Here is a 26,929-nt window from a genome sequence, read left to right on the forward strand (position 1 = left end):
ATATGCTGGAATTAAATGAAGTCATTGGTTCCCCAGTCAGGCGTTGGTTTGAATCGATGTGTGAGAGCTCGCATTGCCATGAATCAGAATGATTCGTCTTCTAATGATCATTTTTTGAATTTCTCAGGAGACTTCAGGCAAACAAATTGTAGTGCACCACTCACTCCTACATTTCTCAAACCGTATAGTCGCCACACGGTCAGTTGTGCCGAAGAAACAGGTGACCATTTGCTTCGAAGTGCTTCTTACCTGAGCAACTTTCGTTGGATTTGACTTGCTTTCGAAGAGCTAAACGGTCGATTCCTGTTGTGTTCCGAGCTCCTAAGCATAGATCCATGATTCGTTTGTGACGATTTTATAAACGTCGTTTGAATATATCGCGATAGTTTTTATTCCCAATTTCTTTGCACCAATCCACACGAGCCTTTTTTGAGCGATATTTCAATTCTGTGTTCATGCCATAGTAAATGTTAGTTGGTGGAAGGAATGCCACGGTATATAGCATGACGTTCTTGCATTATCCGTTCACGCACGGCAATTTTTTCTCTAACCCAACGGTAGTTTTTGGACGACCCCCATCACCTTCCTTTTTTGGCGAGTGTCGACCACGAGTGAATTTATTAAACCAGTTTTTCATAGTGCTGAATAGTGGCCCTTTTATAGACATATAAAGATTTGATTTTATCGATGCACTCTCGCCGTGATTATCCACACTGAAAGTCAAAAATGATCGGACGAAAATATTCACAAGTAAATTCCATTTTTTGCAAAGTGATTTTTTCAAGTCACTGTAAACAACATAACACATGGTCGTATCACAAACTGTCCTGAGTAGGTTTAGGCTAAAAATTGTCAAACTGTCCAAAAAAGTTTTTAAATGGCGCCTGGCAACAAACTATGTTGCCAAGGCCAGATAGCTTTCGTGCATCCCTCGTATGAGTATACAATAAAGGCAAAGACTATCTCTCAAAGGACAATTCCGAATAAAAAACAAATTCCCATTTGATTTCAGAAATGGGTACGAGATGGTTTATGTTACAATTCTACCGAATATAGTTGTGTTTCGTCGATAGTCGTTACTCACATCGGTGTCCCTATACATAACTGAACCAAGATAATATTTTCAATAGTTCAATATTTTCTTCAACTGTTTAGAATACCATGCTTATTGCTCATCCAATCCGAGTCCAACCACGATAGAAACTAGTGAGCATCTTTATATATTCTGTCCTATTCTAAAATTATTCAAGGGTCTGGCAGACGAAAACACATGTGGCTTTTTAGGTGACTTCATTAAGTGATTTTATTATGGTAAATCTAGATAATAACGCGGTTTCATTGATTTTCAAATTTAAACGAACATAATTTTTTTTTCACAACGGATTTCTATTTTTTTTCTTTGCGATGATTGCACGATAACTTTCTGCCCTAACAATGATAACTTTATTGTTTTTGTTGGCATGATACCGATGAGAGTCGATAGCTCAGGATGAAAATGAAAAACATAAAAAGACCAGTGTATCAGTTCAAATATTTGCTGTGTATATTGTTGGTATAGGATTTCTTAGTATAAGAAACATTACATTTTCCTTTGAGCGTTAGAAACGTAGTTGCAGGTGGACAGAATAGCGAAACAAAGACCGTGACAGTCAACTACGAACGCAGCATTGGAAAGCGCCCCTCTGCATCCAAACTATGCGAATAAGGCTTCAACCATATATTTTTGTCAGGCACTATAAAGAGACAAAATGTATTGTTGCACCAACAATAGATATTTTCCGATTTTTAAAATATACTATTTTGTTCTTAGAATATGATTGCTCCTACAATATCTCTTCTCTGCGTGTAGAAAAGAGCGAAACTCTCTCCTACAATCCGAACTAGGCGAATACGATAAGATTTACCCAGTGAGCTCGAAGCAGCGGACAATTAGCGTGGGAACTTGGAATACTGCAGAAGAGGAAACAATGTATCGATCTTATACAGTTTTCTTAAGTAGTCTCCAGCATGATTTATACACTTTTTCATGCGCTCAAACCAATTTTTAAAGCCCTTTTTCCACTCCGATTAAGACACCTCCAGAATATGGTTTTTAAATTCTTCAACAGCATCGTTGACCACGCATTTTTTCTTAATACGTGGCAATCAAATATAATCATTGGGTTCCAATACAGGAACTTGGGTCCAAGTTTTGTCCGATCTCGGATCTCGCATTGTCATGATGCACAATGATCCATCTTCTCTTGTTCGTTTATCGAATTTCTCAGGAGACTTCAGTCAAACAAATTGTAGTGTATCACTCAGAATTAACCGTCCTTCGTTACTCAAGCCATATAGTCGCCAAATGGTCAGTTTTGCAGAAGAAACAGGCGACCATTTGTGTCGAAGTGCTTCTTCCATGAACAACATTCGTTGGATCTGCCTCGCCTTCGAAGATCCACATGGCCGATTGCTGTTTTGTTTCGGGCTCGTTGTCGTTTGAACCGCCTCGATCGTATTTATTCACAATTTCTTTACACCAATCGATAAGAGCCTTCTTCTAGCGATTATCAAATTGTGGTGGATCTAACGAGAAAAATCCATTTTTGCGGCCAGGTGTTCATGTAATATCAAATGTTAGCTGGTGGAAGAAATGTCCAAGGATGCCTCTATCTCACGGTATATGCCATGACGATCTTTCATTATCCGTTCACGCACGGCTTTTTTCTTTGACTCAAAGGCCGTTTTTTATCGAGAAAGGTTTAATTTGATCTATGCACTCTTGCCGTAATAATCCATGTCGAAATTTGAAAAGTGAATAATGATCGGAGGAAAATGTTCCCAAGTAAATTTAATTTTTTTTTGCAAAGTGAATTTTTTCAATTCGATGGAAATGTAGAGTGGCATCTTGCAACACTGCGTGTTGCCTAGACCAAAGATGTAAATACATTAAGATTGGAAAACTCAATTGTTAACATTTGTCAATAGATGTCAATTCTATGTCTTTGCCTAGGCTTGAAACTTTTCTACTTCCCCTAGCATGATTTAATGACATCGAATATTGACTCGACACTATTGTTAGTGTCCTTACTACCACATTGGAAATTGTGGGCATTAGCGGCGCATCCCAAAATTACGTTACATGTTCCCCATCTTCTCGTTAAGCATATTGTGTACATTGTCAGAAGTGTAGCTTTCTCAGTGCCGACCAGAGCTTATTGCAGAAATTATAGTCACGTAGATATATGGCTCTTAAGCAACTTCGGGCTTCGCGAGGAACAAGATTAGTTCGGCGGCCTTGCAATGGTGCCGATTAACCTGCACGATAAGCACCACTGACGCTTCTCACCCCTTATTCAACCCTGTGAGATGGATTCAGACGAAAAGGAATCCATTTAAAACTGAAATAAAAATTTCCCCAGCGCCTGTTCAAATAACACTGTGCAACACTGAAAATGCAAATAACTTCTAATGGGCATTTTCTGAAAGTACATATTGAGTCTAGAAGGACCCTAGTTAGGTTTTGTGTTTTTAGATCGGGTTTGGATTTTATAGCCTCAACTAAACAGGACTAAATCGACCATTTTTCCAATTGATCGGAGTTTTATATCAGAATCTATTAAGAATTTTGATTCGTTGTCTTCAGCAATATTGTAGCTCTAAAGCAGTAGAACTTATGCTTTAAACAGATCAACTATGAAAAACTGCGTCTACCGCATCAAAGTCGGTAAAATATAGGAAAGTTTACATAATTTTTGGGATTATGGTCAGTAGCAGCTAAACTATTGAGCGCTGAACCATGTAACCTTTCGCAAAAATTGTCCAGATAATGTGCTCAGCAATTCTTCAGAACATTCTGAAACTCTAAAATACTTATTTCATGTTGTTTAGGCGGTATTTCAGATCATACTTTCTACAAAACATATTTCAAACAATGTTCACACAGACTTTTTATTCTCATATTTTAGATTTCAATGCATTCTTGATATATTTATCAAATTGTCTTTGAAAAATATGCTAGCATTTGACAAGAATTGAATGTTCTGAAGAGTTGTGTATTACAATCCGGCGGATATTTTTTTTCAAAGAAAAGTCCACGAAATCCTTAACAGTTTTTGAGATATGGTGCGTATATATTTCATCTATGGAATTTTTAGATATATTATGCATTTCGAGGCAATAAATGCAGTTTTTTGAGTTCACTATTTCACCAAATATTTTCTTCATGTTCTTATCTACGAGATTGCTTCAGAGGTTTAAACAAGATTCGAATTAGTTGCAGAGATATTGTCCCGATTTGCCCTAAAAACGCAATATTTAGCTATGTTTAGATGAGACGATAGAATCTAAACTCTATCTAACAAAACAAAACCCAAATAGTTTTTTTTTGTCGGTTGGGTCTGTAATAATAATATATAATTGTTCCACAAACATCCCAGGCGGGACAGGGGAGACTTCTCTCATATCAATGAGTGCACCCCGATTCATATTAGCTCAATGATATAAGACCTACTGTTTATCGCCGAGTCCGAACGGCGTGTCTAAGACACCACTTGTAGAGAAGTTTTGCAAGGCTGAAATACTCAGAAAATGTCGCCAACATTACTGAGGGGTATTTTGCCACCGTTGAAAAGTGTTTGATGTTGACTGGCCGGGAAATCGAACCCACGACCTTCAGCGTGCATGGCGGGCGTGCATACCATTGCACCCCGTTTGGGTCTGTACATTCATAAAAAACACATTAGAAGTTGTTTGCACAAAATTGAAAAACTGGCTACGCGAACTAAATTATCTTTTCTTATAATATGGTTAATTCGGCCAAGGTTAAAGTTTTAACGTTTGGGCATATAACAAATGCGGCTACGGGTATGAAATCATGTTACAGAAAATCTGAGAACAAAAAGTTTAGCAGACGGCAGGCCTTCGTCCAAGATATAATACTTAGATCTTTGGAAATCACCTTTGCTTATTTTTAATTCTTGTATTTGAATTATTTTCTTGTGCTCCTGGACAGTCTTCGGACATAACTCCCAACAAATTTTCAGAATTAGGACCAATTTCATTGACGAACGAATGTCCGACAATCATTATAAATAACACTGCACCATAATTTGTTGTAGTTCCACCGGTCTTAAAAAATGTGTTCCTCCACTCTCACGGTAAATCAACCGTTTTATTGCTGCTCTGGCCTCACTTTCGCTAACTGGTAGCTAAACTGTCAGTACCGTTATATGGAATTGTTTCTGGTGTATCTTCATCGCCAAAAAAGTTTGATTTCAACCAAATTATTTTCTGATTTTCAACATCAATTACGAGAATCCTCTTATTAAATTTGAAGGATTATGTACCTGCATTAGAACCCCCTCATCACCGATATTTTTATCATGATTGTTAATGACATTAGCGTTGCCTGTATTTTTATTTTCCGCAAACGAATATTCATTACCGTTGTCTATTCTCAAATGGTTTTAAGCGGTAACCTCTAGTTGTGCAGACAAAAAAAAAAAATAATTTTTCATATTTTTTTTTCAAAGAAACTAAAATATTTTTAAGAAGATCTGTGTTCTACCTGAAAGAGCACTTCTTAAACTACTACTGGAATTTTTGTTGTTGAAAAATATTGCATAGTTTTCTGGTAAATGGCTACTTGCGAAACCCTTTTTTGCAAAAGCGTTTTGCTGTGCCAACGATGTCTCAGAAACGGATGGGCCGATCTTCGTATATTTTTGTAGGCGTTTTAAGAACATAATAGTCTTGTCTTTAAGCGAAACAGGATACTAAAAAAATACATTTCAATAAAATTGTGAGCTGCCAAAATCAAAATTTCGATTTTAACGAAAAAATTTACAGTTTTTTGTCAAAAAATCGGACAAAAATCTGTCTCGCTTAAAGACAAGCTTTTAATGTATTTTATAACCTCACAAAATATAATCACAATAAATTGTTCTCTTCCAATGCTCATGTCTCAACCAATTTTGCTCCGATCAACGTACTACCTGTACATACTCTGTACTACCTGTATTTCAAAATAAGCCAATAATTTTTTTTCGAGTTTTTGAAAGTGACAAGTAGAGGTAACCCCTTAAGATGTTTTTCTGCTTTCCTTAAACAAACGAAATTCGGTCTCCATTCCGAGATGTTTGGATATTCCATATTAGAGCTGCATGACCCATTTCATTTGCTGGTATTCTCAGGGATTTTCTACTACAATTGTCTGTTTAGCTAGATACTAGCAGGAAACATAAATATAATATAGCAAGGCCATAAGCCAGAATCAGGATTTGTAAATTTTTTCTAATACAGGATGAGATTTGGACAACCAGAATCGTTGTGCTTGGTACTTATCTTCCCTTGCATTACACTATTTTTTCGCAGGTCGCTTTATTTAAGGACTCTTATGATTAAAATTTGTTGGTAATAGATAGGAGTTATTCTTCTTTTGGATTTTAACTTCATATTTAGTTTCGATAATCAACTTTTCTCAGGCGTCTATTATAGCAAAAATTTCCCTAGTCGTTTTCTATGTGAATATGGAAAGGTTTGTCATAAGGAACGTCGTGGAATACAATTTTTTGATATATGTATTTAAAATAATTGTTTCTTTCCTCTATTTATAAAATGTAAGAATATTTTATGAATAGAGAAGAAAATCTCTAAATTTTAATATTTCTTCAACATGACTAAATAATAAACAATATCATTCCTCCTGTCAACATCATTAAAACAAATTTCAAACTCTTTCATTCAAATTTCAAAAATTGTTTAGTGTGAATAACAATCACCCATATCAGATAATAGCAAAAGTGGGCTAAACTTTAGACTAGGTATACTCGTATAAATATTAACTACTGTATCAAAAACGTCTAAACGTCTACTTATGTCTGTGTACGTGTGTAATTTACTTTACAATTTAGAATTATCTGTGTTAATATTAGTACTTAAGTATATACATTTTTTTGTGTTTTCACCACCTTAGATGAATTGTACAATCCATTTAAAAGAAGACAACAAAATTTGTTTCATTCAAATTCACCCTTCTTTAGTTTTAAACAAGTTAAGAAAACATACAAAACAAAATTTCTATCATGCCATTTTCATTAACATACAAATTCAAATTTCTTCTTCAACGCATATGAAAACAAAAAAACGCCATGAATTACAAAAACAATTTCGAATTTGAACGTGCCACATTATTTCAAAACGAATAAAAATGCGACTATCGTTAATGTTCGTTCGTTCGTTGTGTAACAAAAGCACGCTCACAATCGGTTGGCCCAGAACATGAATCGCCTAAACGACAATTACGCTCTGCTAGCACAGCGCCCACAAATCGATCAGCTGGCAAGAAAACTCCCACAGCTGCCACCGGAACGGCCACAGTCGCTGAGCGTAAAGCACGACCATGTAAGTAAAATCCAGAAAAAAATCCACCCAAATCAAAATCAAAGAAAAGTAGCTACGTTCTCACACTCACACCCCAAAACAACATATGTACGTACTCCTCTCTCTCTATCCAACTAACTTTCTGTCTATGTAACTGTTCCAAGTACTTGAAACTCATTAACAAAATCTCATGAAAATCGTTAATGGCATTTAGTTAATAGAATTTGCTACTAACATATTTTTGGTTTTTTTTTTCTAATCAGTTTTAGATTTGGTTATTTCAATTATTGGTCTAACAAAATACATAACCTCATTCAAGTACTAACTGACTGTGTTGAAATACAATACGTTAAAAAAACAACATATTTGTTCATATATTCATTAACCGTTTAGCTGATTTAGTAGTAGCTCCTTTAAGTGTGGTTGCAGTTACAAACATTTACTAACATCCACTCATTCATCCATCCATTCATTCAATCATCAATTCTTACTTAGTTCAGTAATTATAAATAAGATTATTCTAATTATTTATTTTGTGTACAAATATTTTCATTATGGAAATTGTGTTACAATTATTCTCATAATGATGTATTGAACTTTTGTAATTTTATTTCCAAGGGATTTCTGTTAATCCGCCATAGCATGTTTGTTTTAGAGTTAATGTGTGATCTGACCTTATTGCAGATTGTAATTATTCAATGTTTTGAAATAACAATTAGAGGTTATGTTGTTTAGAGTTACAAGTTATCATAAGTATAAGTATTTATCAAAGAAAGAGATAGCCGTAATTCAAATCATTCTTCATTCTTCGCTGTGTGTGTGCATTTAGGAATAACATCGTTAAAACTTAAATAGCCACCTAACTCGGTTAGACGAAATATTTAAACGTTGAGAAAACATGAAATAAATGTATTTTGATATATTCCATTTATAATGTGGCAAATTAGTTTATGATCAAAACACAGATTAAGGCATTATGTTGGAGTAAATTGGGAATTTTATTAAAAAATTAAATAGTGAGACATTGCTGAGAGACAAATACTTATAATAGGGGGGGACGAATTCTTACAATGTAAAAATGCTGTGTCAACATCAATGTACATATTTTCGAGTATGATGACAGATTACTCTAAGACGATTTGAATTCAAATTCGTTTTAATTACTACCAAAATCCTGTAAGTCCCATTAGGCAAGTTGAAAGAAATTGCTCGGACTAGCAATTTTCAAGCAGTTTCCTTTAAATTTTTTGTAATTGGCATTATTTTTATTGTTTTGAAAATGAGAATGCAGCAACAAAATTGCCAGGAGGCCATTTTAAAAGGGAACAAGACAACAGGAAAATCGTGTATATCGGGACTTATTTTAGAATTTTTGGTTCGATGGAAAACGAAAATGAATTAAATGTATGTTTTAATTTAAATTCGAATTGTCTTAGTGAAACAAGCCATAAATATTGTAAATCTTTGAGAAAACCCCAACCCAGACGACGAAATATCTATCCTCTAAAAGTATAAGTGGATCGAATATTCCATACTGCAGATGCTCTTAATAGGGAATCCTGTGCAGCTACACGAATAAAATCTTCCACCCGTGTCTAAAAAAAATATGCTTTAAGTTTTACAAAACATACTCATTAGAGAATGCAATATTTAAAAAAAATAGTGTACTTAATTTGACAGATGTTGTGCGCATAATCTTGGCAGATTTTTTAAGTCGGCATCGAGTTGTCTAATTGGATTGTTGGTTTATTAATTGCCTGTTTCGCTAAAACGATTCGAATACAAATTCGTTCAAACTTCTGTTTTTTTAAATATTTGATTTATTTGTGTTTTCAATCAAACAAACATTTTCTACAAACACAGGAGTTTGGTAGTAAATCGAACGTATTTGAATTCGAATCGTCTTAGAGAAACACGCCATAACACTTTAAATTGGTTGTCGGAACGGATTTACCGATTCGTTCTCTGTGGAGGTATAAATAGGAAATATTATAGTTGCTATAACACTGTGCGACAACAAAAAAATGACAAGGAAAATCGAGTAGATTATGAAAGTAGAGCTAAAAATATGAGACACTTGTATCGTCGTTTTTAAAGTTTACGTCGGAAAGTAACCAAAATAGGCGGGGCAAGTTCCGCCATTTTTAAAATTTTCGAAATATTAGAGTTAAGATATCTAGGAATCCTTGCATTTCAGGTATATAGTGTCTTTGGCAACTTTACTTAGGAGTGTGTGGGAAATATTTTTGTTAAAAATTTTAACCCTCATGTGGTGCAACAAAGGGTTTTTTTCCTTTTTTCCAAAATCTTTCAAAAACTCATTAAAAATGTGATCGTATCAAATCCGAATATTCTACAAACTTGTTCGCCATAAAATTTTACTATAGGTCTCAGAATACACCAAATCTGTATCTTTTGTCTAATCGCCAGGAATCTCTAAAAATGAAGAGCACGTTTTAGGGTTAAAGTCGGACTTCATCTGAGTTTATTCAAAATTGTCCCACAAAACATAATTTATGAGATATGATGTCAGTGACAAGAATATTCTTCGTCAAATTTCACCATAGGTCACCAAAGAAATGAAATGTCTATTTACATTTTATAGCATGAAAATATCAGTATTAATTTTGCTGAAAAAACATGAAAATATTTCCCAATTTTTTTGATGAATATTTTTTCCTTCTTTTTTCTAGTTGATGCATGGAAGTAATATAAAACTTGGTTATAGGTGAAAAGTGTCAAAGGATGAAAAATTCTACACAAAATTTCATTATGAGTTTCAGAATAAACCATAAATCTATGTACACTATTTCCTTAAAAAATTAGATTACAAATTTATATATATTAGGATGAAATTATATGTTTTAATTTTGGACTGTTAATTTTACATAATTCCATACTGGATCAAAATCTAGCAAAATCCTTTACTTTTTGGGAATATTGTTAAAGAAAGAAATGTTCCAAATGAAATTTCATTGTGAGTCTCTGAATAAAAGAAATCTGTAACCATAACATATAACACTCTTAGCAGAACTTGTTTTTCATACAGATTGTCGTTGTGATTGAAAAATATAAATATCTTATTGATGGTTTTTCGTTATAAATTCATACAGAAGATGTTGTGCGTTCAATTTAAACAGCTTTAGAAACATTTGTGGTGAATATATATTTGAAAAATATAAAAAACCCAGAGAGGACCTGCCAAAATTACATATTTTTAATACTTTCAACTTTAATTCCGTAGTTAGGATAAGAAATAGATTTATGGTTTATTTTGAAACTCATAGTGAAATTTTGTGTAGAATTTTTCATCTTTTGACACTTTTTACCTATAACCAAGTTTTATATTACTTCCATGCATCAACTAAAAAAAAGAAGGAAAAAAATTTCATCAAAAAAATTGGGAAATATTTTCATGTTTTTTCAGCAAAATTGATACTGATATTTTCATGCTATAGAATGTAAATAGACATTTCATTTCTTTGGTGACCTATGATGAAATTTGATGAAAAATATTTTTGTCTCTGACATCATCTCTCTAAAATTATGTTTTGTGGGACAATTTTGAATAAACTCAGATGAAGTCCGACTTTAACCCTAAAACGTGTTCTTCATTTTTAGAGATTCCTGGCGATTAGACAAAAGTTACAGATTTGGTGTATTCTGAGACCTATAGTAAAATTTTATAGCGAACAATTTTGTAGAATATTCGGATTTGATACGATCACATTTTTAATGAGTTTTTGAAAGATTTTCGAAAAAAGGACAAAAAAGGCCCCTTTGTTGAACCGCATGAGGGTTAAAATTTTTAACAAAAATATTTCCCATACCCTCCTAAGATATCTAAACTCAAATATTTCGAAAAACTTAAAAGTGGGCGGAACTTTCCCTGCCTATTTTGGTTACTTTCCGACGTAAACTCTAAAAACGCCGATATACGTGTCTCATATTTTTAGCTCTACTTTCATAATGCACTCGGTTTTTTCCATAATTTTGAAAAAAAAATTGAATTTTGTTGCACAGTGTAATTAGAGTTTGTTACAAATCCCTAAAATATTCAAAACAAAATTTCTAATATATCCTTAAATGGTTTGTGGATTTTGGGACATTAGGTACGTTGTGGACCAAAATATTTCATGGGCAGCTTCAACAAACATTACTTGACACGTATTAAACACACTTTCCTATTCCTATCAGCCGGGTTTGACGACAGAAAACTTGTGAGTTATCCTGCTCATCAGGTGTTGTTGTAGCAACTCAAATTTGTTCGTTCCTATGTCTTTCAGTTATCTGGTTCTTCAAAAATATTGCAGTTGCGTTCATAACGAATCAGGAGGGGGTTTAGCTAGACAATTATCCAAATGCAGATTATCGTGCGGTCCCAATCTACATGCATGGATTATGTTGGATATCGCGCCATCAATTCGGATCCAAGACGAATTGAGGCGGTTGTATCGTCCGGATCCTTACTGAGCTTGTGTTTGCATTAGAGTTGTACAATCTAGTTCATTTAAAAGATCTAGTTCAATAGTTCAGCTCTTTTAACTGAACTAGTTCAGTAATCTAGTTCATAGTTCAATATCCAGTTCAATCATTCGAATCCACTACCTTGATCCAAAACACAAACAAACACATCAGATTACGAGGGCATCACATAACACAGACGACGGCATCACTTTATGCATTTGTGAACGACATGTTGAACTAGAATTTTCTTCGTGGATCTTTCGGTTGGCGCTCAGTGAATTATTGAACTATAATGAACTATATTGACTGATCTAGTTCATACGCCCTTTTCGATGAATCGTTCAATTGAACTGTTCGTTCATGAACTATACAACTCTAGTTTGCATTGGTTCATTGATCTACAGGTTCTTGATTGTACCTTTTGACCTCTCTTTCTCATGATCATGAATATCTCTCCTGCCGTGCCTGGGTTGATGGAACCAATTCTACTAGATCGTGGCAGAGATGCTCACAGTGGTAACACACAAGCAGTTATTGATTTGACAACATTTTTTGTGCTGAGGTATCAATAAAATCTTCGTCTTTCATGAGGATGGTGCCCTGATGTCATAAGGAGACACCCTGCAGTCCTCAGAGAGGAATTCTGGCAGGTGTGAATATTCTTTCAATGCCTAGCGCTAACATTTGCATACCACAAGATTTATTTTTCGGCACCCCTAAAGCAGCTGGCTAGCGATATGAGGAAATAGTTCCTTCTTTTGATCTTGTCGCAAATAGCTGTGGCTTGCGCGGACCTTTTTAAAGATGCTATCGAACGTCCACGCAATATCTTGCGGTAGTTTGTGTTCGAAATCGGGACCAATATGGCAGTAGATTTAGGGGTGGATATTTTTGGCATTCCGTAGATGGGAGAACTGCAATAAGATTGTTATGTAGACATTTAAGCTATCACATTTGCTGGCTGGAGGTTGTGAAATTTCACGAAGGTAACGGTTAAAGAGTTTCGGTTAACACCCACACATATAGTTGACTATCCAACGTTTAAATACGTCTTGATGAAAGTCTTTTCTCCGTACTCGAACAGCTTGGCATTGTTGTTAGTATTGAAGGCCGTCCATAGATCAAAAGCTACCGTAACTGTTCGTCGCACGGACTGTTCTGGTTCAGTCCTCGACTAATATGTCGGACGTTGTGTTGTTTATTCGGTATTTAATTCAAGTAATACATTTTAAATATACACATAGGAATATATATCAAGAATATAATAAGTAATACTATATATTACACATTACTTTTTGATGCCTCAGCGCCTTAAGGCATTGAATTTTTCGGAATCCATGTTGATGTTGCGCAAATGGGAATCAGCTTCTTATCATGCGTAGGAGTAGTGCTTCTACAATCATCGCCACTGGTTGGATAACAATATATTGAAGACACTTGTCAAATCTGGGTTCATCCAGTTGCTTAGGTCGTGAGGGCTCTTATACGGCGTAGCACACTCCTCTTTCCTATATTACTCTCGGGTATGTACGCGCACCATTTCGGGTATGTTACTGTCACGCCGTTGAAAGTATCAGCCATTCTATTATCCATCTTTCCCGATGCTTCAGGTGGAGCGTCTTCGTTTTCCGTGTAAAATGTTGAGCTATCTATTTGCTCGGCCAGAACTATACCATTCTGGTCATTGATTCGGACGGAAAGCCAGAGCTTATGATGAGAATTTAAGTCCAATAGCACCAGACGGTCATTGCCCACTAAAAGCGAACTAATATCTCGAATATAAGGCAGGGCACAACTATTCGTTGGTGGTATGTACACATTAACCAACTCCACCTCGGCCGTCTTACACTTCACATTACTGCTACCATCATGCATTCCATGTATTGTTGTTTAGGTTTTTGCGATTTTGCTTGGAAACCGCTAGTCCTATCAAAAAGGGAATAAAAAATGTTGTAGCTATCAAAATTTTCTACAAGATTGACCTTAATGATATTTTCGTAGGTTTTACAACTTTTGAGATATAGTAGTTGAATTTGGGACAATTCAAATTTAATTCAATTCTGTATCGTCTCCTTATAAAACAAAGTCATTACTGTAATTTCCCAACTTAAACTTATATATCTAAAAAAATGGTACAACCTAAGAAAAATTACATTAGCCAGTCTTGTAGAGAATTTTCACAGATATAAGATTTTCTCAGATCCCATGCCGATAAGACTAGCCGTATTCAAGCAAAATCGCGAAACCCTAACAAAGAAAAAACCTAAAAATGTAAACTGAGCTTCTTTATCCCAAAAATGGTACAGCCTGAGAACAAATCATAAACGTCAATCCTGTAGAGAATTTTCACAGCTACAACATTTTCTTTAGCTCCATTTCCAAGCAAAATCGCGAAAACCTAAAAAACACCTAAAAATGTGAATTTTGACCGCGATTTATTTAAAAATCCCTACAAAGATTTTTTCTTGTTTTTTGATTTTTCTCATCTATGAACATTGCTGTTTCAGAATTCACAAAAACTTCCCTTGTGTAAGCGGTTTTTATTAAAAGTTAGTTAAGGCGCACCCTTCATGACATTGTTTTATGAGGGGGCGATACAGTCAGTGCATTGTTCCAATTTGAACTTCAATATCTCAAAAATGCTTAAACCTACGAAAATACCGTAAAGGTCACTCTTGTAGAGAATTTGCATAGCTACAACATTTTCTTCAGTCTCATTTTGATAGGACTTGCGGTTTCTAAGCAACATCGTGAAAACCTAAACAACCCCATAAACATGACAACTTGAATCGCGATTTATTTAAAAATCCCTACATCAATTTTTTGTTGTGTTTGGATTTTTATCATCTATGAACATTGTAGTTTCAGAATCCGCAAAAACTTCCCAGGTGTAAGCACCTTCCATTTAAATTTGATTCAAGAGCACCGTGCGTTGTAACCTCCACGTTTAAAAAAAATATTTAGAATGTATTAGAGGGGGATATTGAACAACCTAAACTGTGTGATCCAAGAAAAATATTGTTTATTGCCATCACACAGAATATTTCTCATATGTATGTATATTCACACGATTACTTTTCTTATTACATTAAATTAGTTTAAAATGTAGAGTAGTTGAGAGTTAGATTAAATTTGCACACAAAATATTTGCTTAGCAGGGAGACACACACATTTGATTTTCACTTCAACATTCATAACATTGACAAAGTCATCTATTGATTTGAGATGTTATCTAATATGTATTTCCAATGAAAGGCTTTTGTACAATAAGAATAGAATTTGATTTTATTTTAATTTTAATTAAATGCCTTATCAAGTTGTTAACGATTCAATTCTTAAAACTACACTGAATTGAAAACATTCTCTCTGAAGGAAGTCAAGAAATAAGTTCTGAGACTAGCTCCTGTACAATGCTTAAGCTTTTGTTAATCTATGGAATTAATTTAATTAATTCTTAAAACTACACTGAATTGAAAACATTCTCTCTGAAGGAAGTCAAGAAATAAGTTCTGAGACTAGCTCCTGTACAATGCTTAAGCTTTTGTTAATCTATGGAATTAATTTAATTAAGGATCTACTATTAATTTCTTTTTCATCAACTCTTTAATATTATTTGTGATATGAAAATAAAAAAAGAGAGAACCATAAAGAATTTTGAACTGTTAATGTGGTTTCCACTTCGTTTTTGTTGTGCAGAAAGAAAAAAAGGCTTTTATTTGATTTGTTATCTGTCTTCTCGAATCTTAAGCTACAACTGTTTGTTTAATTTGTTTGAATTTCTTACTTATGAATAAATTTAATTTATTTTCTTTTTGTTTTTCCCCTCCACATATTTGCCCACATTTTCTTTTGTGTTCTTGGAAATCTAGCTACCCTTTCCACTACATTTCATAATCGTACGAAAAGTAGTTCATTACCTCCTCCTAGCGGTAGAGTTCATGCAAATAATGCCGCTAATGCTGCTGTTACTGCAAGTGCTGCTGCTGCTAACGCTGTTGCTAATAGCGCTAATAACCAATCACAGCAATCAAGCAAATCACCACAACTGGCTCAAATGCGCAAAAGTGAAAAAGACAAAAGCAATGCTGCCAAGCCACGCTCGAAATCGTCTACTCCTGCTAAAGCGAAATCGCCTCATTGTGTAGATATGACTCAAAGCTCAAAACGCTCACCGATGCCATCGCCGCGCATGGTAAATGGCCACATTGCTGGTGATAGAGACATGGGTAGTGGTAATCATGATCATGACGATGATGTTGTTGTTGTTGGCCACAAGCCCAATTTATTGGCATTAAATCAATTAGCTGTACCAGGTCGGGATAAGAAATTGGCTGAAAGTGAGTAGTGAAGAAGGTCGTTAACGTCAAATGATCTGTTGTGACATTTGAACAAAAGGAATGAAATGATTTTCTTTAAAAAAACTAAATTGGTTACAACAAAAAACACTGTAATTATTTTTGTTTGATTACTTTCATTTGGCAAATATAACAATAAAACAACAACAAAACAAACAATCAAGCAAGTCAATGTCTGCCTAACAATAGTCACCTTTGATAAAGCAAAAAAAGAAACTCACGAATGTTTTCAAACATTCTGACCTTATCACATTAACAGTCCATCCAGTTCCAAACTAAGATGTATTGAAAAATACTAAAATTGAAAATACTGTAAATTAAAGCTGTAAATGTGGCAAGGTTTTTCGTTGCTTTACATTGTAACTCCTTTGAAGCAAGCCTTGTAACGATAAAAGTGTTCTTTATTTAAATTTTCAAAACAAAATAAAAGCCTTCAATGTTATCCAGCTATTTTACATTCCGGTAACTTGTAAAGCAATCGATCTTGACATTGGATATTTTTTTGTTGGTGATTTTGAAGAATGTTTATATGGATATTTTGCCTATGTTCAGAATTCCAAAACATTGACCGAAATCAAAAGATACAAATATCCATGCGGCTTGGTTGTGTTTGCAGTTACCCACTCATTCCTCCAAAATTGTACATAAATTACGCTGCTATAAATTCCTATGAAAAAAATAATAAAATGTAGTATTTAATGTTTATGTAGAACTAACTATCTATTTGCCTCTAATTGTCTTTATGTGCGTGTGTGTGCGTATGTTAAGTAGTGAATTTATACAAATTTATGTTGCGTTTTCTCTATATATAACTCTCTATCTCTCTCCTTCTTATATACCAATCTCAGTGTCCACTATTCACAGGACTTTTTACTCCGTTTACACAGCTACAGCTACATAGAAACTAACAGAAATGTTAAAACTAACTCTCAGAGAAAAAATGAAAACAACAAACTCTACAATTAACATGTTTACATCACTCTCTCTCTCTAACAAATTCACACTGCCCATTAAAATATTTTATTCTCCCCTTTCTTTGATTATCACACATCTTAACTCTTTCATATCCCATGTTTTATTGAGATTTGATTTTAATGCTTTCTTTTGTTTAATGATAATTGTTAATTAATTGTTGTTAAGCTGCTACTTTAGAGCATGTACTTTGTTTTTGATTGTAATTTAATTTATAAGTTTTATAAAAATGTTTTTAGCATTTGAAATGATTTATGGAAATGTTGAGTTTTAATATTTACAACCAACAAAAATCAGCTTTTATTGAAACTTCCTTTTCTTCTTTTTTTACATAATTAAGTTTAACAGGTCTATTTGTTTTTGTTGTTCCTACGATCTCTTGAAACTCGTAACATAACAACTTATTTGGTTAATAATTCTACTTCTATTACTAATAATACTAACATAATTAATTTAATTTCAAACTTAAAGTATGCTTTTGAAAGATGAACGAAAAAAAAAAACAAAATACTTAAATAAAAAATAAAACTTATTAACAAAATATACCCTAACAAATATGAATTGAATTTTTCTACTTATGTTTTGTTTTCTTTGGATAATTTTTAATTTACTTTCCAAATTTTTATATACACAGATGAAGGCGAAGATGGTCGTGACACTGCCATTTCTGTATCCAGCTGCAGTCCTCAACCAGCACCTGAGATTCCCGATGAACCTATTGTTAAATCGCCACCCGAGCCTACTCGTGTCAAGAGTCCTGAACAGATCATAATGCGTTCACCAGATCCAGTAAACTGGACTGTACCACTGGACACAGGGAAAACATTTACTGTCACACAAAACGTCAAAGAAGGTGGGTTTTAAATAAACAAGTAAAAAGTATCAGTCGGCTTTGCCGACAAAGATATACCCTCAGCTTGGATTAAAATAATTTTTTCCAAAAAATAAAAACGTATGTATTTAGGGGGGCGTTCAAAATTTTGGACCTATGGGCCGACAAAAATTTGGATTGGATTAAAGCTCAAAAATTTGCGGTGAAATCGATAGGGCTTTTATACCATACTATCCTACGGAAAACATAATATCGCTGCAAACAGGGCCACTAGGAAAACCTTCGGTAAAAATGTCCAAAGGATCCTCGAATAGACCCTTAACCAGGATTGGAGGTACCGGAAGGATTGGACCTATAAGCACCACCTTCGAATTCCGTCCAATATTCGAAGAAATATTACGATATCCAAATGTGGATGAACGCAGTATTCGGTTCTTGCTCTCCAGTCACTACGTTTGGTGCCATAGAGGTTTTTACAACTTTCAGGCTGTTTTCTCAAGAAGTATGGACTTGTCCCCGAAAAAAAAACTTTTACTGTCCTAATTAAGGCAGCGAATGCAAGTTCCTTCAACAAAAATCTAAGTGATTCGAGAGCTGGTCTTAAATTGAATTTATCCAAAATTTTGTGTGGGAGGTACCCGAAGGAGTGGACAAATATTCATGTTCGAACCTTATCTATATCTGATAGATTTATTAGGATGTTTAAAGTATGGACCAAATCGGTCACTCCCTTCAAGAGTTATCGTGCACACAATTTTTCCGAACATTTTTGAACTGTTGTGGGGTAGGTACCTGAAGGAGTGGACCGATATAGCTTATCTTCGAACTTAAACTAAGTTTACACAAAATATTACGAATGCCACATTTTGGACCGAATCGACAAATCCGTTCGAGAGTTATCTTGCGCTCCAACCACTACACACGGTGTCATAGGGCTTTTTTGCAACTTTGAGGCAAATTTCTCAGGAAGTATGGACTTGCCCCTGATGAAACTTGTACCGTCGTATGGAGGACAGTGAATACAAGTTGGCACAAGAAAAATCAAAGCAATTCAAGAGCACGTCCTAAACTGAACTTTTCCGAAATTTTATGTGGGAGGTACCCGAAGGAGGAAAGTCCATATTGGAAGCACATCTAAGACCGGTAGAAATTTGGTGTGGACCGATATAACCCATCTTCGAACTTAAACTAAGTTTGGAGAAACTATTACGAAAGCCAAATTTTGAACCGATTAGGTTGATCCGTTCGTGAGTTATCGTGCGCTCCAGCCAGCCGGACAGACGGTCGGACATGGCTAAATCAACTCCAAATTGTCTGAAACACATTTCGTCCAAACATACTTGGGGTCTAAAACCATTATTTCGATGAGGCACTTTTTCCAATATAACCGATATAACCCATCTTCGAACTTAAAGTAAGTTTGGGCGAAATATTTCGAAGTACAAAATGTGTTTCGAATTAGTTGATTCATTCGAGAGTTATCGTGCGCACCTGCCAGACAGACTGACGGACGGACATGTTAAATCGACTCCAAATTGTCTGAAACGAATTTCGACCAAACATACTCGTGGTCTAAAACCATTATTTCGATGAGGCACATTTTTAGTCATATCAAATTGGATATACCCTGCTTAGCCTAAATGCTTAGGGTATAAAAATTTTCCTCATCGAAATAATGGTTTTAGACCCCAAGCATGTTTAGACAAAATCCGTTTTAGAAAATTTGGTGTTTGCTTAACATTGTCTGTCTCTCCTCCGCAGTCTCCCCAATAACATCAAACGCAGCATATAACACCAAATGTTATTGTTCAGAGTCCCGTAAATTCATCATTTGTGCAATTCAATTGCAACCGTGTTCGACACAAAATTAGCGAAATCGTAGATTTTATGAGTCAAAAGAACATCATGTCCGCCGCGATTCGGGAAACAAAGCTTACCGTCACCTGTGGCGTTTTGCGGAAAGATCGTGCAAGATGCGGAGGAGGAGGACTTGCATTCATTATACATCTTTCCGTCCAGTTTTGACCTATCTCGCTTGAGTTAGACTCTAGTGACCCATACATAGAATATATGGGAAGCAGTAAAGGCTACCGCCCATGAAAAGCTGTACCTTGCATTATGTGCCCGACATTGGTTTGCTTTTGTAGGGCAATAACCGCCTTGTGCTAGTAGGGACTTCTATGCTCATCACGAGCTTTGGCATTCCGTTCTAGACAATGACCAGAGGGAGGTGAATGAAGACGCTCACAGGATGAGAGGAAATTGCCACAGCTCACATCACCATTGTGGTATCCGGTCTAATAAATGACGTGTCATGGCAAAACGTTATTTCTCTTGGTTCATCTACCGATTTTTGTCTCCGTTAACAGGCCACACGACTTCAAAACCTCCGACTTCAAGGTTCCAGAGAATTTACTAATGACCACTTCTGAGAGCTGCACAGATATATCGTTAGAAACTTATGTATATTGGACCAGAAGCCTGGAAAGTTCGAAGGGTGATCCCGCTACTGAAGCCAGGCGAGGATGCCAGCAGAGGTGATTCGTACAGGAAGATATCCCTCTTGTCGCCAGTAGCATAATACTCGTGCCCACTATGAGAAGAAGTTTCCCAGTTGTCTAACATAAGCATGGATTCCGGAAAATGCATAGCACCACATAGCATAAAACGGCCCGAAGGCGCAATAATACGAGTATCTCCGGATCACTTTAACCTCGACCTTTTTGAAATTCCATACCACTGCATGCAGATGATTGTATGATCTTGGCGTCCGGTCCTATTGTCGATAACATATGTATGTGATAGTGCATTTCCATGTAAGGAATTCAAAATTATCCGGCGCTAAATCCACTGCTCCACTGTTCACATCCTGGACGGCTGAAATCCTCCTGGGCGTAATGTCGTACAGCATGTTTGATTCGTCTGTGTAAGTCACAGCTATTTTTGACAAGAACAAAGATAAGAACAAGCAAAAGGCCGATCTGTGGTGAGCTATGCGGTGTCTCCTCTTGTCACGAGTGGACAATGTTTATGAGGAGACGAAGATTTTACCGGTGAGCATCCCTGCCCCACCCAGGTACGTAAGAAGAGATCTACATGATCCGGTGAGAGAGGTCCAAAGTAGAAACGAAAATCTCTAGATCAATTTGCCTATCAGACAGGCTTGAATGGCATTCACACTGATGCAGTTGCGCAGGCAGTACAAAGGTACAATGTGAATACCGTTATCGGAGGTAATCCCATTCACCTGTTTCTTGATTCTTTATGGACGCAGCCAGTCCAGGTTGCAGAATTTGTGAGACTGAACACAAAGGAACCATGACCATATAACTGAATAAAATATACGGAGGAACATATTTTCGCTATGCAACAAAATGGAGGTGACATTTTGGGGAAGAGATAATTCTTTTTGGGAATGGATGTCCTTGGTGAGTATATTAGGAACCCAGAAGGACAGATCCGCCGTGAGTCGAACATTCGAGTTATAGCGTGATGAATATTTTGCTGGAGACCCTATAAGCCCTCAGGAATTAGGGTTATATCTTTGTTAGCTGTTGCTTTAGCTTATTTTTGAGATTACATGTCTTTAGTCAAATCGAATGAGGATTATTTTCGTAGAACATTTCGATCTTCTAACTTGGTTCCTTCAATGTCCTTTTCGTCCTTTATTTCAACAACCGCATTGAAAGTCCCACAAGATGACATTTTTCAGCTTCTGCAAAAATGTCGCTCAGAAAATTTTAGGTACGACTCTCATTGACAACTAATCGATTTTGTCGCGTTTTTGACATTTACCCTGTTTTGGCTCAGAAAAATACTATATTTTGTTTTTTTGTATATTCGTTACAGAACATACAAAAACACACACACTGAGCAAACAGGGGTAAATGTCAAAACTGACTACGAAAACGCTACAAAATCGATTAGTTGTCAATTAGAGCCATACCTGAAATTTTCTGAGCGGAATTTTTGCAGAACATTTCGAAGCTGAAAACGTCATCTTGCGGTACTTTTATAGCGGCTCTTAAAATAAAGGACGAAAAGTACATTGAAGGAAGCGAGTTAAAAGGTCGAAGTGCTCTACGAAAATAATCCTCATTCGATTTGACTGAAGACATGTCATCTCAAAAATAAGCTAAAACAACAGTAAACAAAGATGTATCACTAATTCCTGATGCCTTACAGGGTCTCTAGAAAAAACCTAATCACACCATAACACGGAAGTTCGACTCACGGCGGATCTGTCCTTCGGGGTTCTTAATATACTCACCAAGTGCTTTCATCTCCAAAAGGAATTATCTCTTCCCCAAAAGTTGTGTTCACAGTGTTATTTACTTACGAATTGAATCCGATTTCGTTGGAGTTGAGCTAGAGATCGAAGATTTTTGTATATGGAAAAGAAAAACAGAAAAGAAACCCAACCACCACCAAATTATGCTACCGGTTTCGCTGTTAGTTACACAGTTCATCAGGTATATCGATTGCTGTAGGTAGTGACTTCTTTTTGCAAATACTTCGAATCATATACTTATACCGAAGTTATTGTAATAATGTAATTGCGAATATTGTAATTAAGAGACTAAGATTGCCATCGAACTTTGATTTTTTAAATGCTATATGTTTTTCGCCTAAAATTTACACATCGTGAAAGTTCTTCCAAGAAGGCCTATATCGGACAACACCTTCGGATACTTTCCTCACAAAAGTTTAAAAGGGCAGTTCGATGATCGCTGAAGGTGCTTTTTGTGGTCCTATTTACCGCGATATAATGTGTTTCAAGGTCAAGTCCATGCCCGACATAATTATCCAATGCTTATAAAAGTCTTACAGTTACCAAATTTGGCATTAACGACTTTGACCTTGAAAACGAAGTCTTATTATTATGTGTTCAAAATTTTATTTTATATTACAAGGGACCAATTTTTTGCATTCCGAGTATTCCGTTTCCATTCTTTTTCATTAATCCACATTTCAATTTGTTTACAGGTGAAAATTACAGCAGACCACAAAGTGAAATAAAAGCTTCTACGCCCGTTGAAAAGCCACCACCTCCACCTCAGTCGGCTCCACCAGAATTGACTGAACAAGTCAAAATGGACGGTAAGCTTTAAAGCACGCTTGTTCTTCGTAACATCCATATCCAATAAAAAACCAAAAAAAACCAAAAATGCTTTTTCAATACTAATTCGCTATTCATCATTATCATCATTAAAACCCGTATTTAATAACTAATAAAAAAACTCAAAAAAAGCTTAAAGCCTATCAAGAAAGAAGCACTTTTTTCGTAACACATCTTCTTCTTCGTAATTTAATCCCTTAATTACTCACGTTTGCAAAAAAATCCACATTTACATCAACCACAACTACATCCATAACAACAACAACCACAACTACAACAACAAAACGCAGCCTGGAAGAATAAAAAGCCCAGCAACAACAACAACAACGAAGCAAAATCGCCACAGAGCGCACTTAGTCCCACATCATCGTCGTTGTCATCGTCGACTGTGAATAAGAAACCATTGCCTGGTTCATCCATTCGCGTCCTGGAGGATCCATTGTTTGACGTCGATGTCATAATGGCTTCCAGTGCTGCGGCCGCGGCTGCTGGCACAAGCGCTACTGCTGGTGCTGCCAATTTGTCATCATCTTCGAATTCAACAACAACAACCACAGCTTCAACAGCTCGTTCAACAGCTACCGAAGTTCTAGAAAAGGCTCGTGACCGTTTTGATCGCTTCTGGGGCGGCAACGTAACAAAAGAGGAAAGTGTCTAAGCGTGTAGTTAGTTAAGTGTCATTTTATTGATTTTGTTCTTTTCGAGAGAAAAAGAAAGCAATTTGTAAACCGAGCTAAGAAAAAACAACTAGAGAAAATGAAAGAAAAACAAAAACCACAAGAAAGCAGTGAGAAAACAAGTAAAGTAAAAAGAACTTTACTTCAATTCCAATGGTTTTTTAGATTTATTTATGTTTTTTATATAAGCGACTGAGTTATCTTGGCAAAGACTAAGGGAGAATAATTTCTTCAAGTGAAGAAGTTACAGCTAATTTGGTTCATTCGATCCCTAATGACGATACTCAGTCGTCAGCAAGACCTCAGTCATGTTCTTAGACTATAGGAATACAACAATGCTTTTACACTGGATGTATGGATGTATCTACATCCAATGCTGTGCCCCGCCCCGCCCCAAATCCCCACAAAACATTTTATTTTTAGCTTTAGGCTATTAAAGAGCTTAAAGCCATTGCGTGTTAGAAGTTTCAAGAAATCATTTCTATTCTAAGAAATTAGTCAATAAAGAAAAAAAAAAAACCTTTCATCAAAAGATTAGACGTGAGATTTATTAGTTCAGTCATTTAACATTCATTTAACTCCATTCGTGTAATATAAGAGAGGTATATGAGGAAATATGGTCGAGGACAGTCAGCAGCTATGCAAGGTATTATATAAGAAGAAAAATGTTTCATGAAGGAGGGATGGTGCAAATACAGCTGAAGCCCACCACTTTTCGCACAGAAGATAGAAATTGTGATAATCTGAGAGGGTCCCTTTTATCGAATGTATCGTAAACTCTCAATATTATTCTGGGCAAATTTCCTGAATATTTCGGGTTTGCCTTTAGTGAGGGTACAGCGAGCATTTTGCAGCACATATGAGTATAATGCGGGAATGGTTCGTTAACGTCGAACACAGGTTAAATGTTATCTTTTGCCGATAATTACCTCAATGGATATTTGGTAATCAGAATTTGGGAATATTTGGGAGTAGGTGACATCTGTTAGAGGCCATTAATGTTACAGATTATTCCACATAGTTTCAGCCTTTGTCAGAGGTCATTAATGTTACAGATTATCCCACATAGTTTTAGCCTTTGTCAGAGGCCATTAATGTTACAGATTATCCCACATAGTTTCAGCCTTTGTATTTTGTGTACAAATAGCTTAACTTAAGTAGCTTTTTATGGAATACGAATTTAATCATGTCTTCGCCTCAGTGGGATGTGAAGAAGTCTACCATATGAACCAGCTATGATCACCCATATACTTCAAAGAGAATGTGTGTTTTCTTTATGTTTATATGTCATGATATAGCAGTGGAAAGACTCTCTGAGAGAGACTAATGCACAACATATTTTGTGCAACACTGATATGGAGCAATTTGAGATAAATTAAAGAGCAGCTTGTGTTGTTTGAAAGAGGGTACATCGACAGCAGAGATTCGGATATACGTCTTTTCTGTAATAAACGACATATTGGGAATAAAATTGAATATATTTCTTGAAATAAAATTCACATTCAATAGAACTTTTTTGAAAGTATGAACCAAAGTTATCGATTATCAATGAGTGACCATTTTCTTTAAAAACTTCCCCAACTAACCTCTATTATATTAAAATGGAGTAACATTTTTCACATAAAATTCCATTACATCAAACCAAAGACACGAAGACCCGTCCAAAAAAACACAAACAAATAAAAAGCAAATTTTTAGGTAAAAGAAAAAAATGAATAAACACAGACACAAACATAATATACACATATACATACACAAGATAGGTGAAGAGAGAAACAAAAAACAAAAACTAAAAATCATGTTTTAGATATTTAGGCCAAACTAAATACACATTCAGGCATAGAAGTTTCCGTCATGAAGTTTATACAAGCAAAATTTATTTTTCTAAAATCGCAAGTCATCTCAAACGGCAGTCAGGCAGTCAAAAACGATTATTTTCGAAGGCTAATATTGATGACGATTTTAAATTTTTTAATATATAAGAAAATATAAAGTCTTTTTTAAATAATAACAACTAAGACAACAACAGACACACACACAAACATACTAATACACACTCAACGAAAAAATATGGCTTAATTTCTTTGTGTTTCGAATATCTAAAAGCAAAACAATATTCTTTCAAGTGCTTATTTCAAATGGGACAAAACAAAAAAATTAAAATTTTTTCCAAAGATTCTCTATCAAATTCTTAATTTGTTTTCTTAAAATTTCTGTTTCAACGAAAATTAAATCTAAATTTAAACAATTAATAATTATACTCGAAATAAAAGACAAAGTATTGAAACATTTTTTAATTGAATTAAATCGATCGATGAAAAACAAGTATTATTGGATTATGATAAGAAAAAACAAAACAAAACATAATAATTATAATTATTAAAAAACCAACAAATAAATAATACATCAACAATGATACACAGAAAAACAAGGATTACAAATAATACCTTAAAAATGCATGTTACATTATATTACTCGGTGGTTATATAATCACACCACCTACATACTTATTATTATATATTTAACATTATTATTATTATAATTAATTAATTATTATTATTACGATTCACAAAACAATCAAAACATAACAAGAAGCTTATCATTGAATGTTTTTTGTTTATGACATGTTAAGCTTTACTTAGTTTATATGAAAAAAATGCCTAATCCAGTAAAAAATGCAATGAATGGTTGAGATTTCCTTTGTTCACAAATTAAATTGTCAGCATTTTCGAATCATAGATTCAAAATGATGTTCTGACTTAAAGCCTAAAATTAAAAAAAAAAAAATGTTATATTGTAATAACTAATGTAATACAGATTGAAGATATTAGCAATTGTATTCGATTCTTCAAAAAGAGGAACAAATATTTCTAAATTCATTTAGGAAATGTAAATAACATGTCACTCTGTTTCTTGGTGTAAATTCGATGAGGAATGTCTTATGTCAGACCATGAAAATTTTCATTAACATGAAAATGAGTTTATAGGGAAGAGATGTGAAGAGGGTGAAACTCTGTACACAAGGTTCTGTAATCTGAAATTATTCTTGGTGTTTAAATTCGTAACTCTCAAACCAATGCAAAGCAATGAAAATATCAAAATTTTCATATGGTTTCATATATGTGTGTGGACGTCAATGAAAATT

At 34.9% G+C, this 26,929-nt stretch overlaps 1 protein-coding gene across 34 annotated transcripts in view; it reads left to right on the top strand.

Annotated features, from left to right (window-relative positions):
- The window catches only part of LOC141390590 (uncharacterized), a 158,166-nt gene extending 132,020 nt beyond the window's left edge, over window positions 1–26,146 (top strand). For 18 of the 34 annotated variants that reach the window (XM_073963566.1, XM_073963617.1, XM_073963614.1 and 15 more), the window contains 5 exons: window positions 7,234–7,383; window positions 15,699–16,166; window positions 17,791–18,009; window positions 22,975–23,088; window positions 23,398–26,146. In XM_073963566.1, the coding sequence (XP_073819667.1) occupies window positions 7,234–7,383; window positions 15,699–16,166; window positions 17,791–18,009; window positions 22,975–23,088; window positions 23,398–23,765 (1,319 nt within the window). In that variant the 3' untranslated portion in view covers window positions 23,766–26,146. Of the gene's footprint in view, window positions 1–7,233; window positions 7,384–15,698; window positions 16,167–17,790; window positions 18,010–22,974; window positions 23,157–23,239 lie in introns of those variants that run through there. The other 16 variants (XM_073963674.1, XM_073963684.1, XM_073963690.1 and 13 more) reach the window with 5 other exon arrangements.
- Window positions 26,147–26,929: the final 783 nt, after the last annotated feature.

Source organism: Musca autumnalis, unplaced genomic scaffold (assembly GCF_047663935.1).
Source record: "Musca autumnalis isolate F117 unplaced genomic scaffold, ASM4766393v1 scaffold_1, whole genome shotgun sequence".
Taxonomy (NCBI): Eukaryota; Metazoa; Arthropoda; class Insecta; order Diptera; family Muscidae; genus Musca; species Musca autumnalis.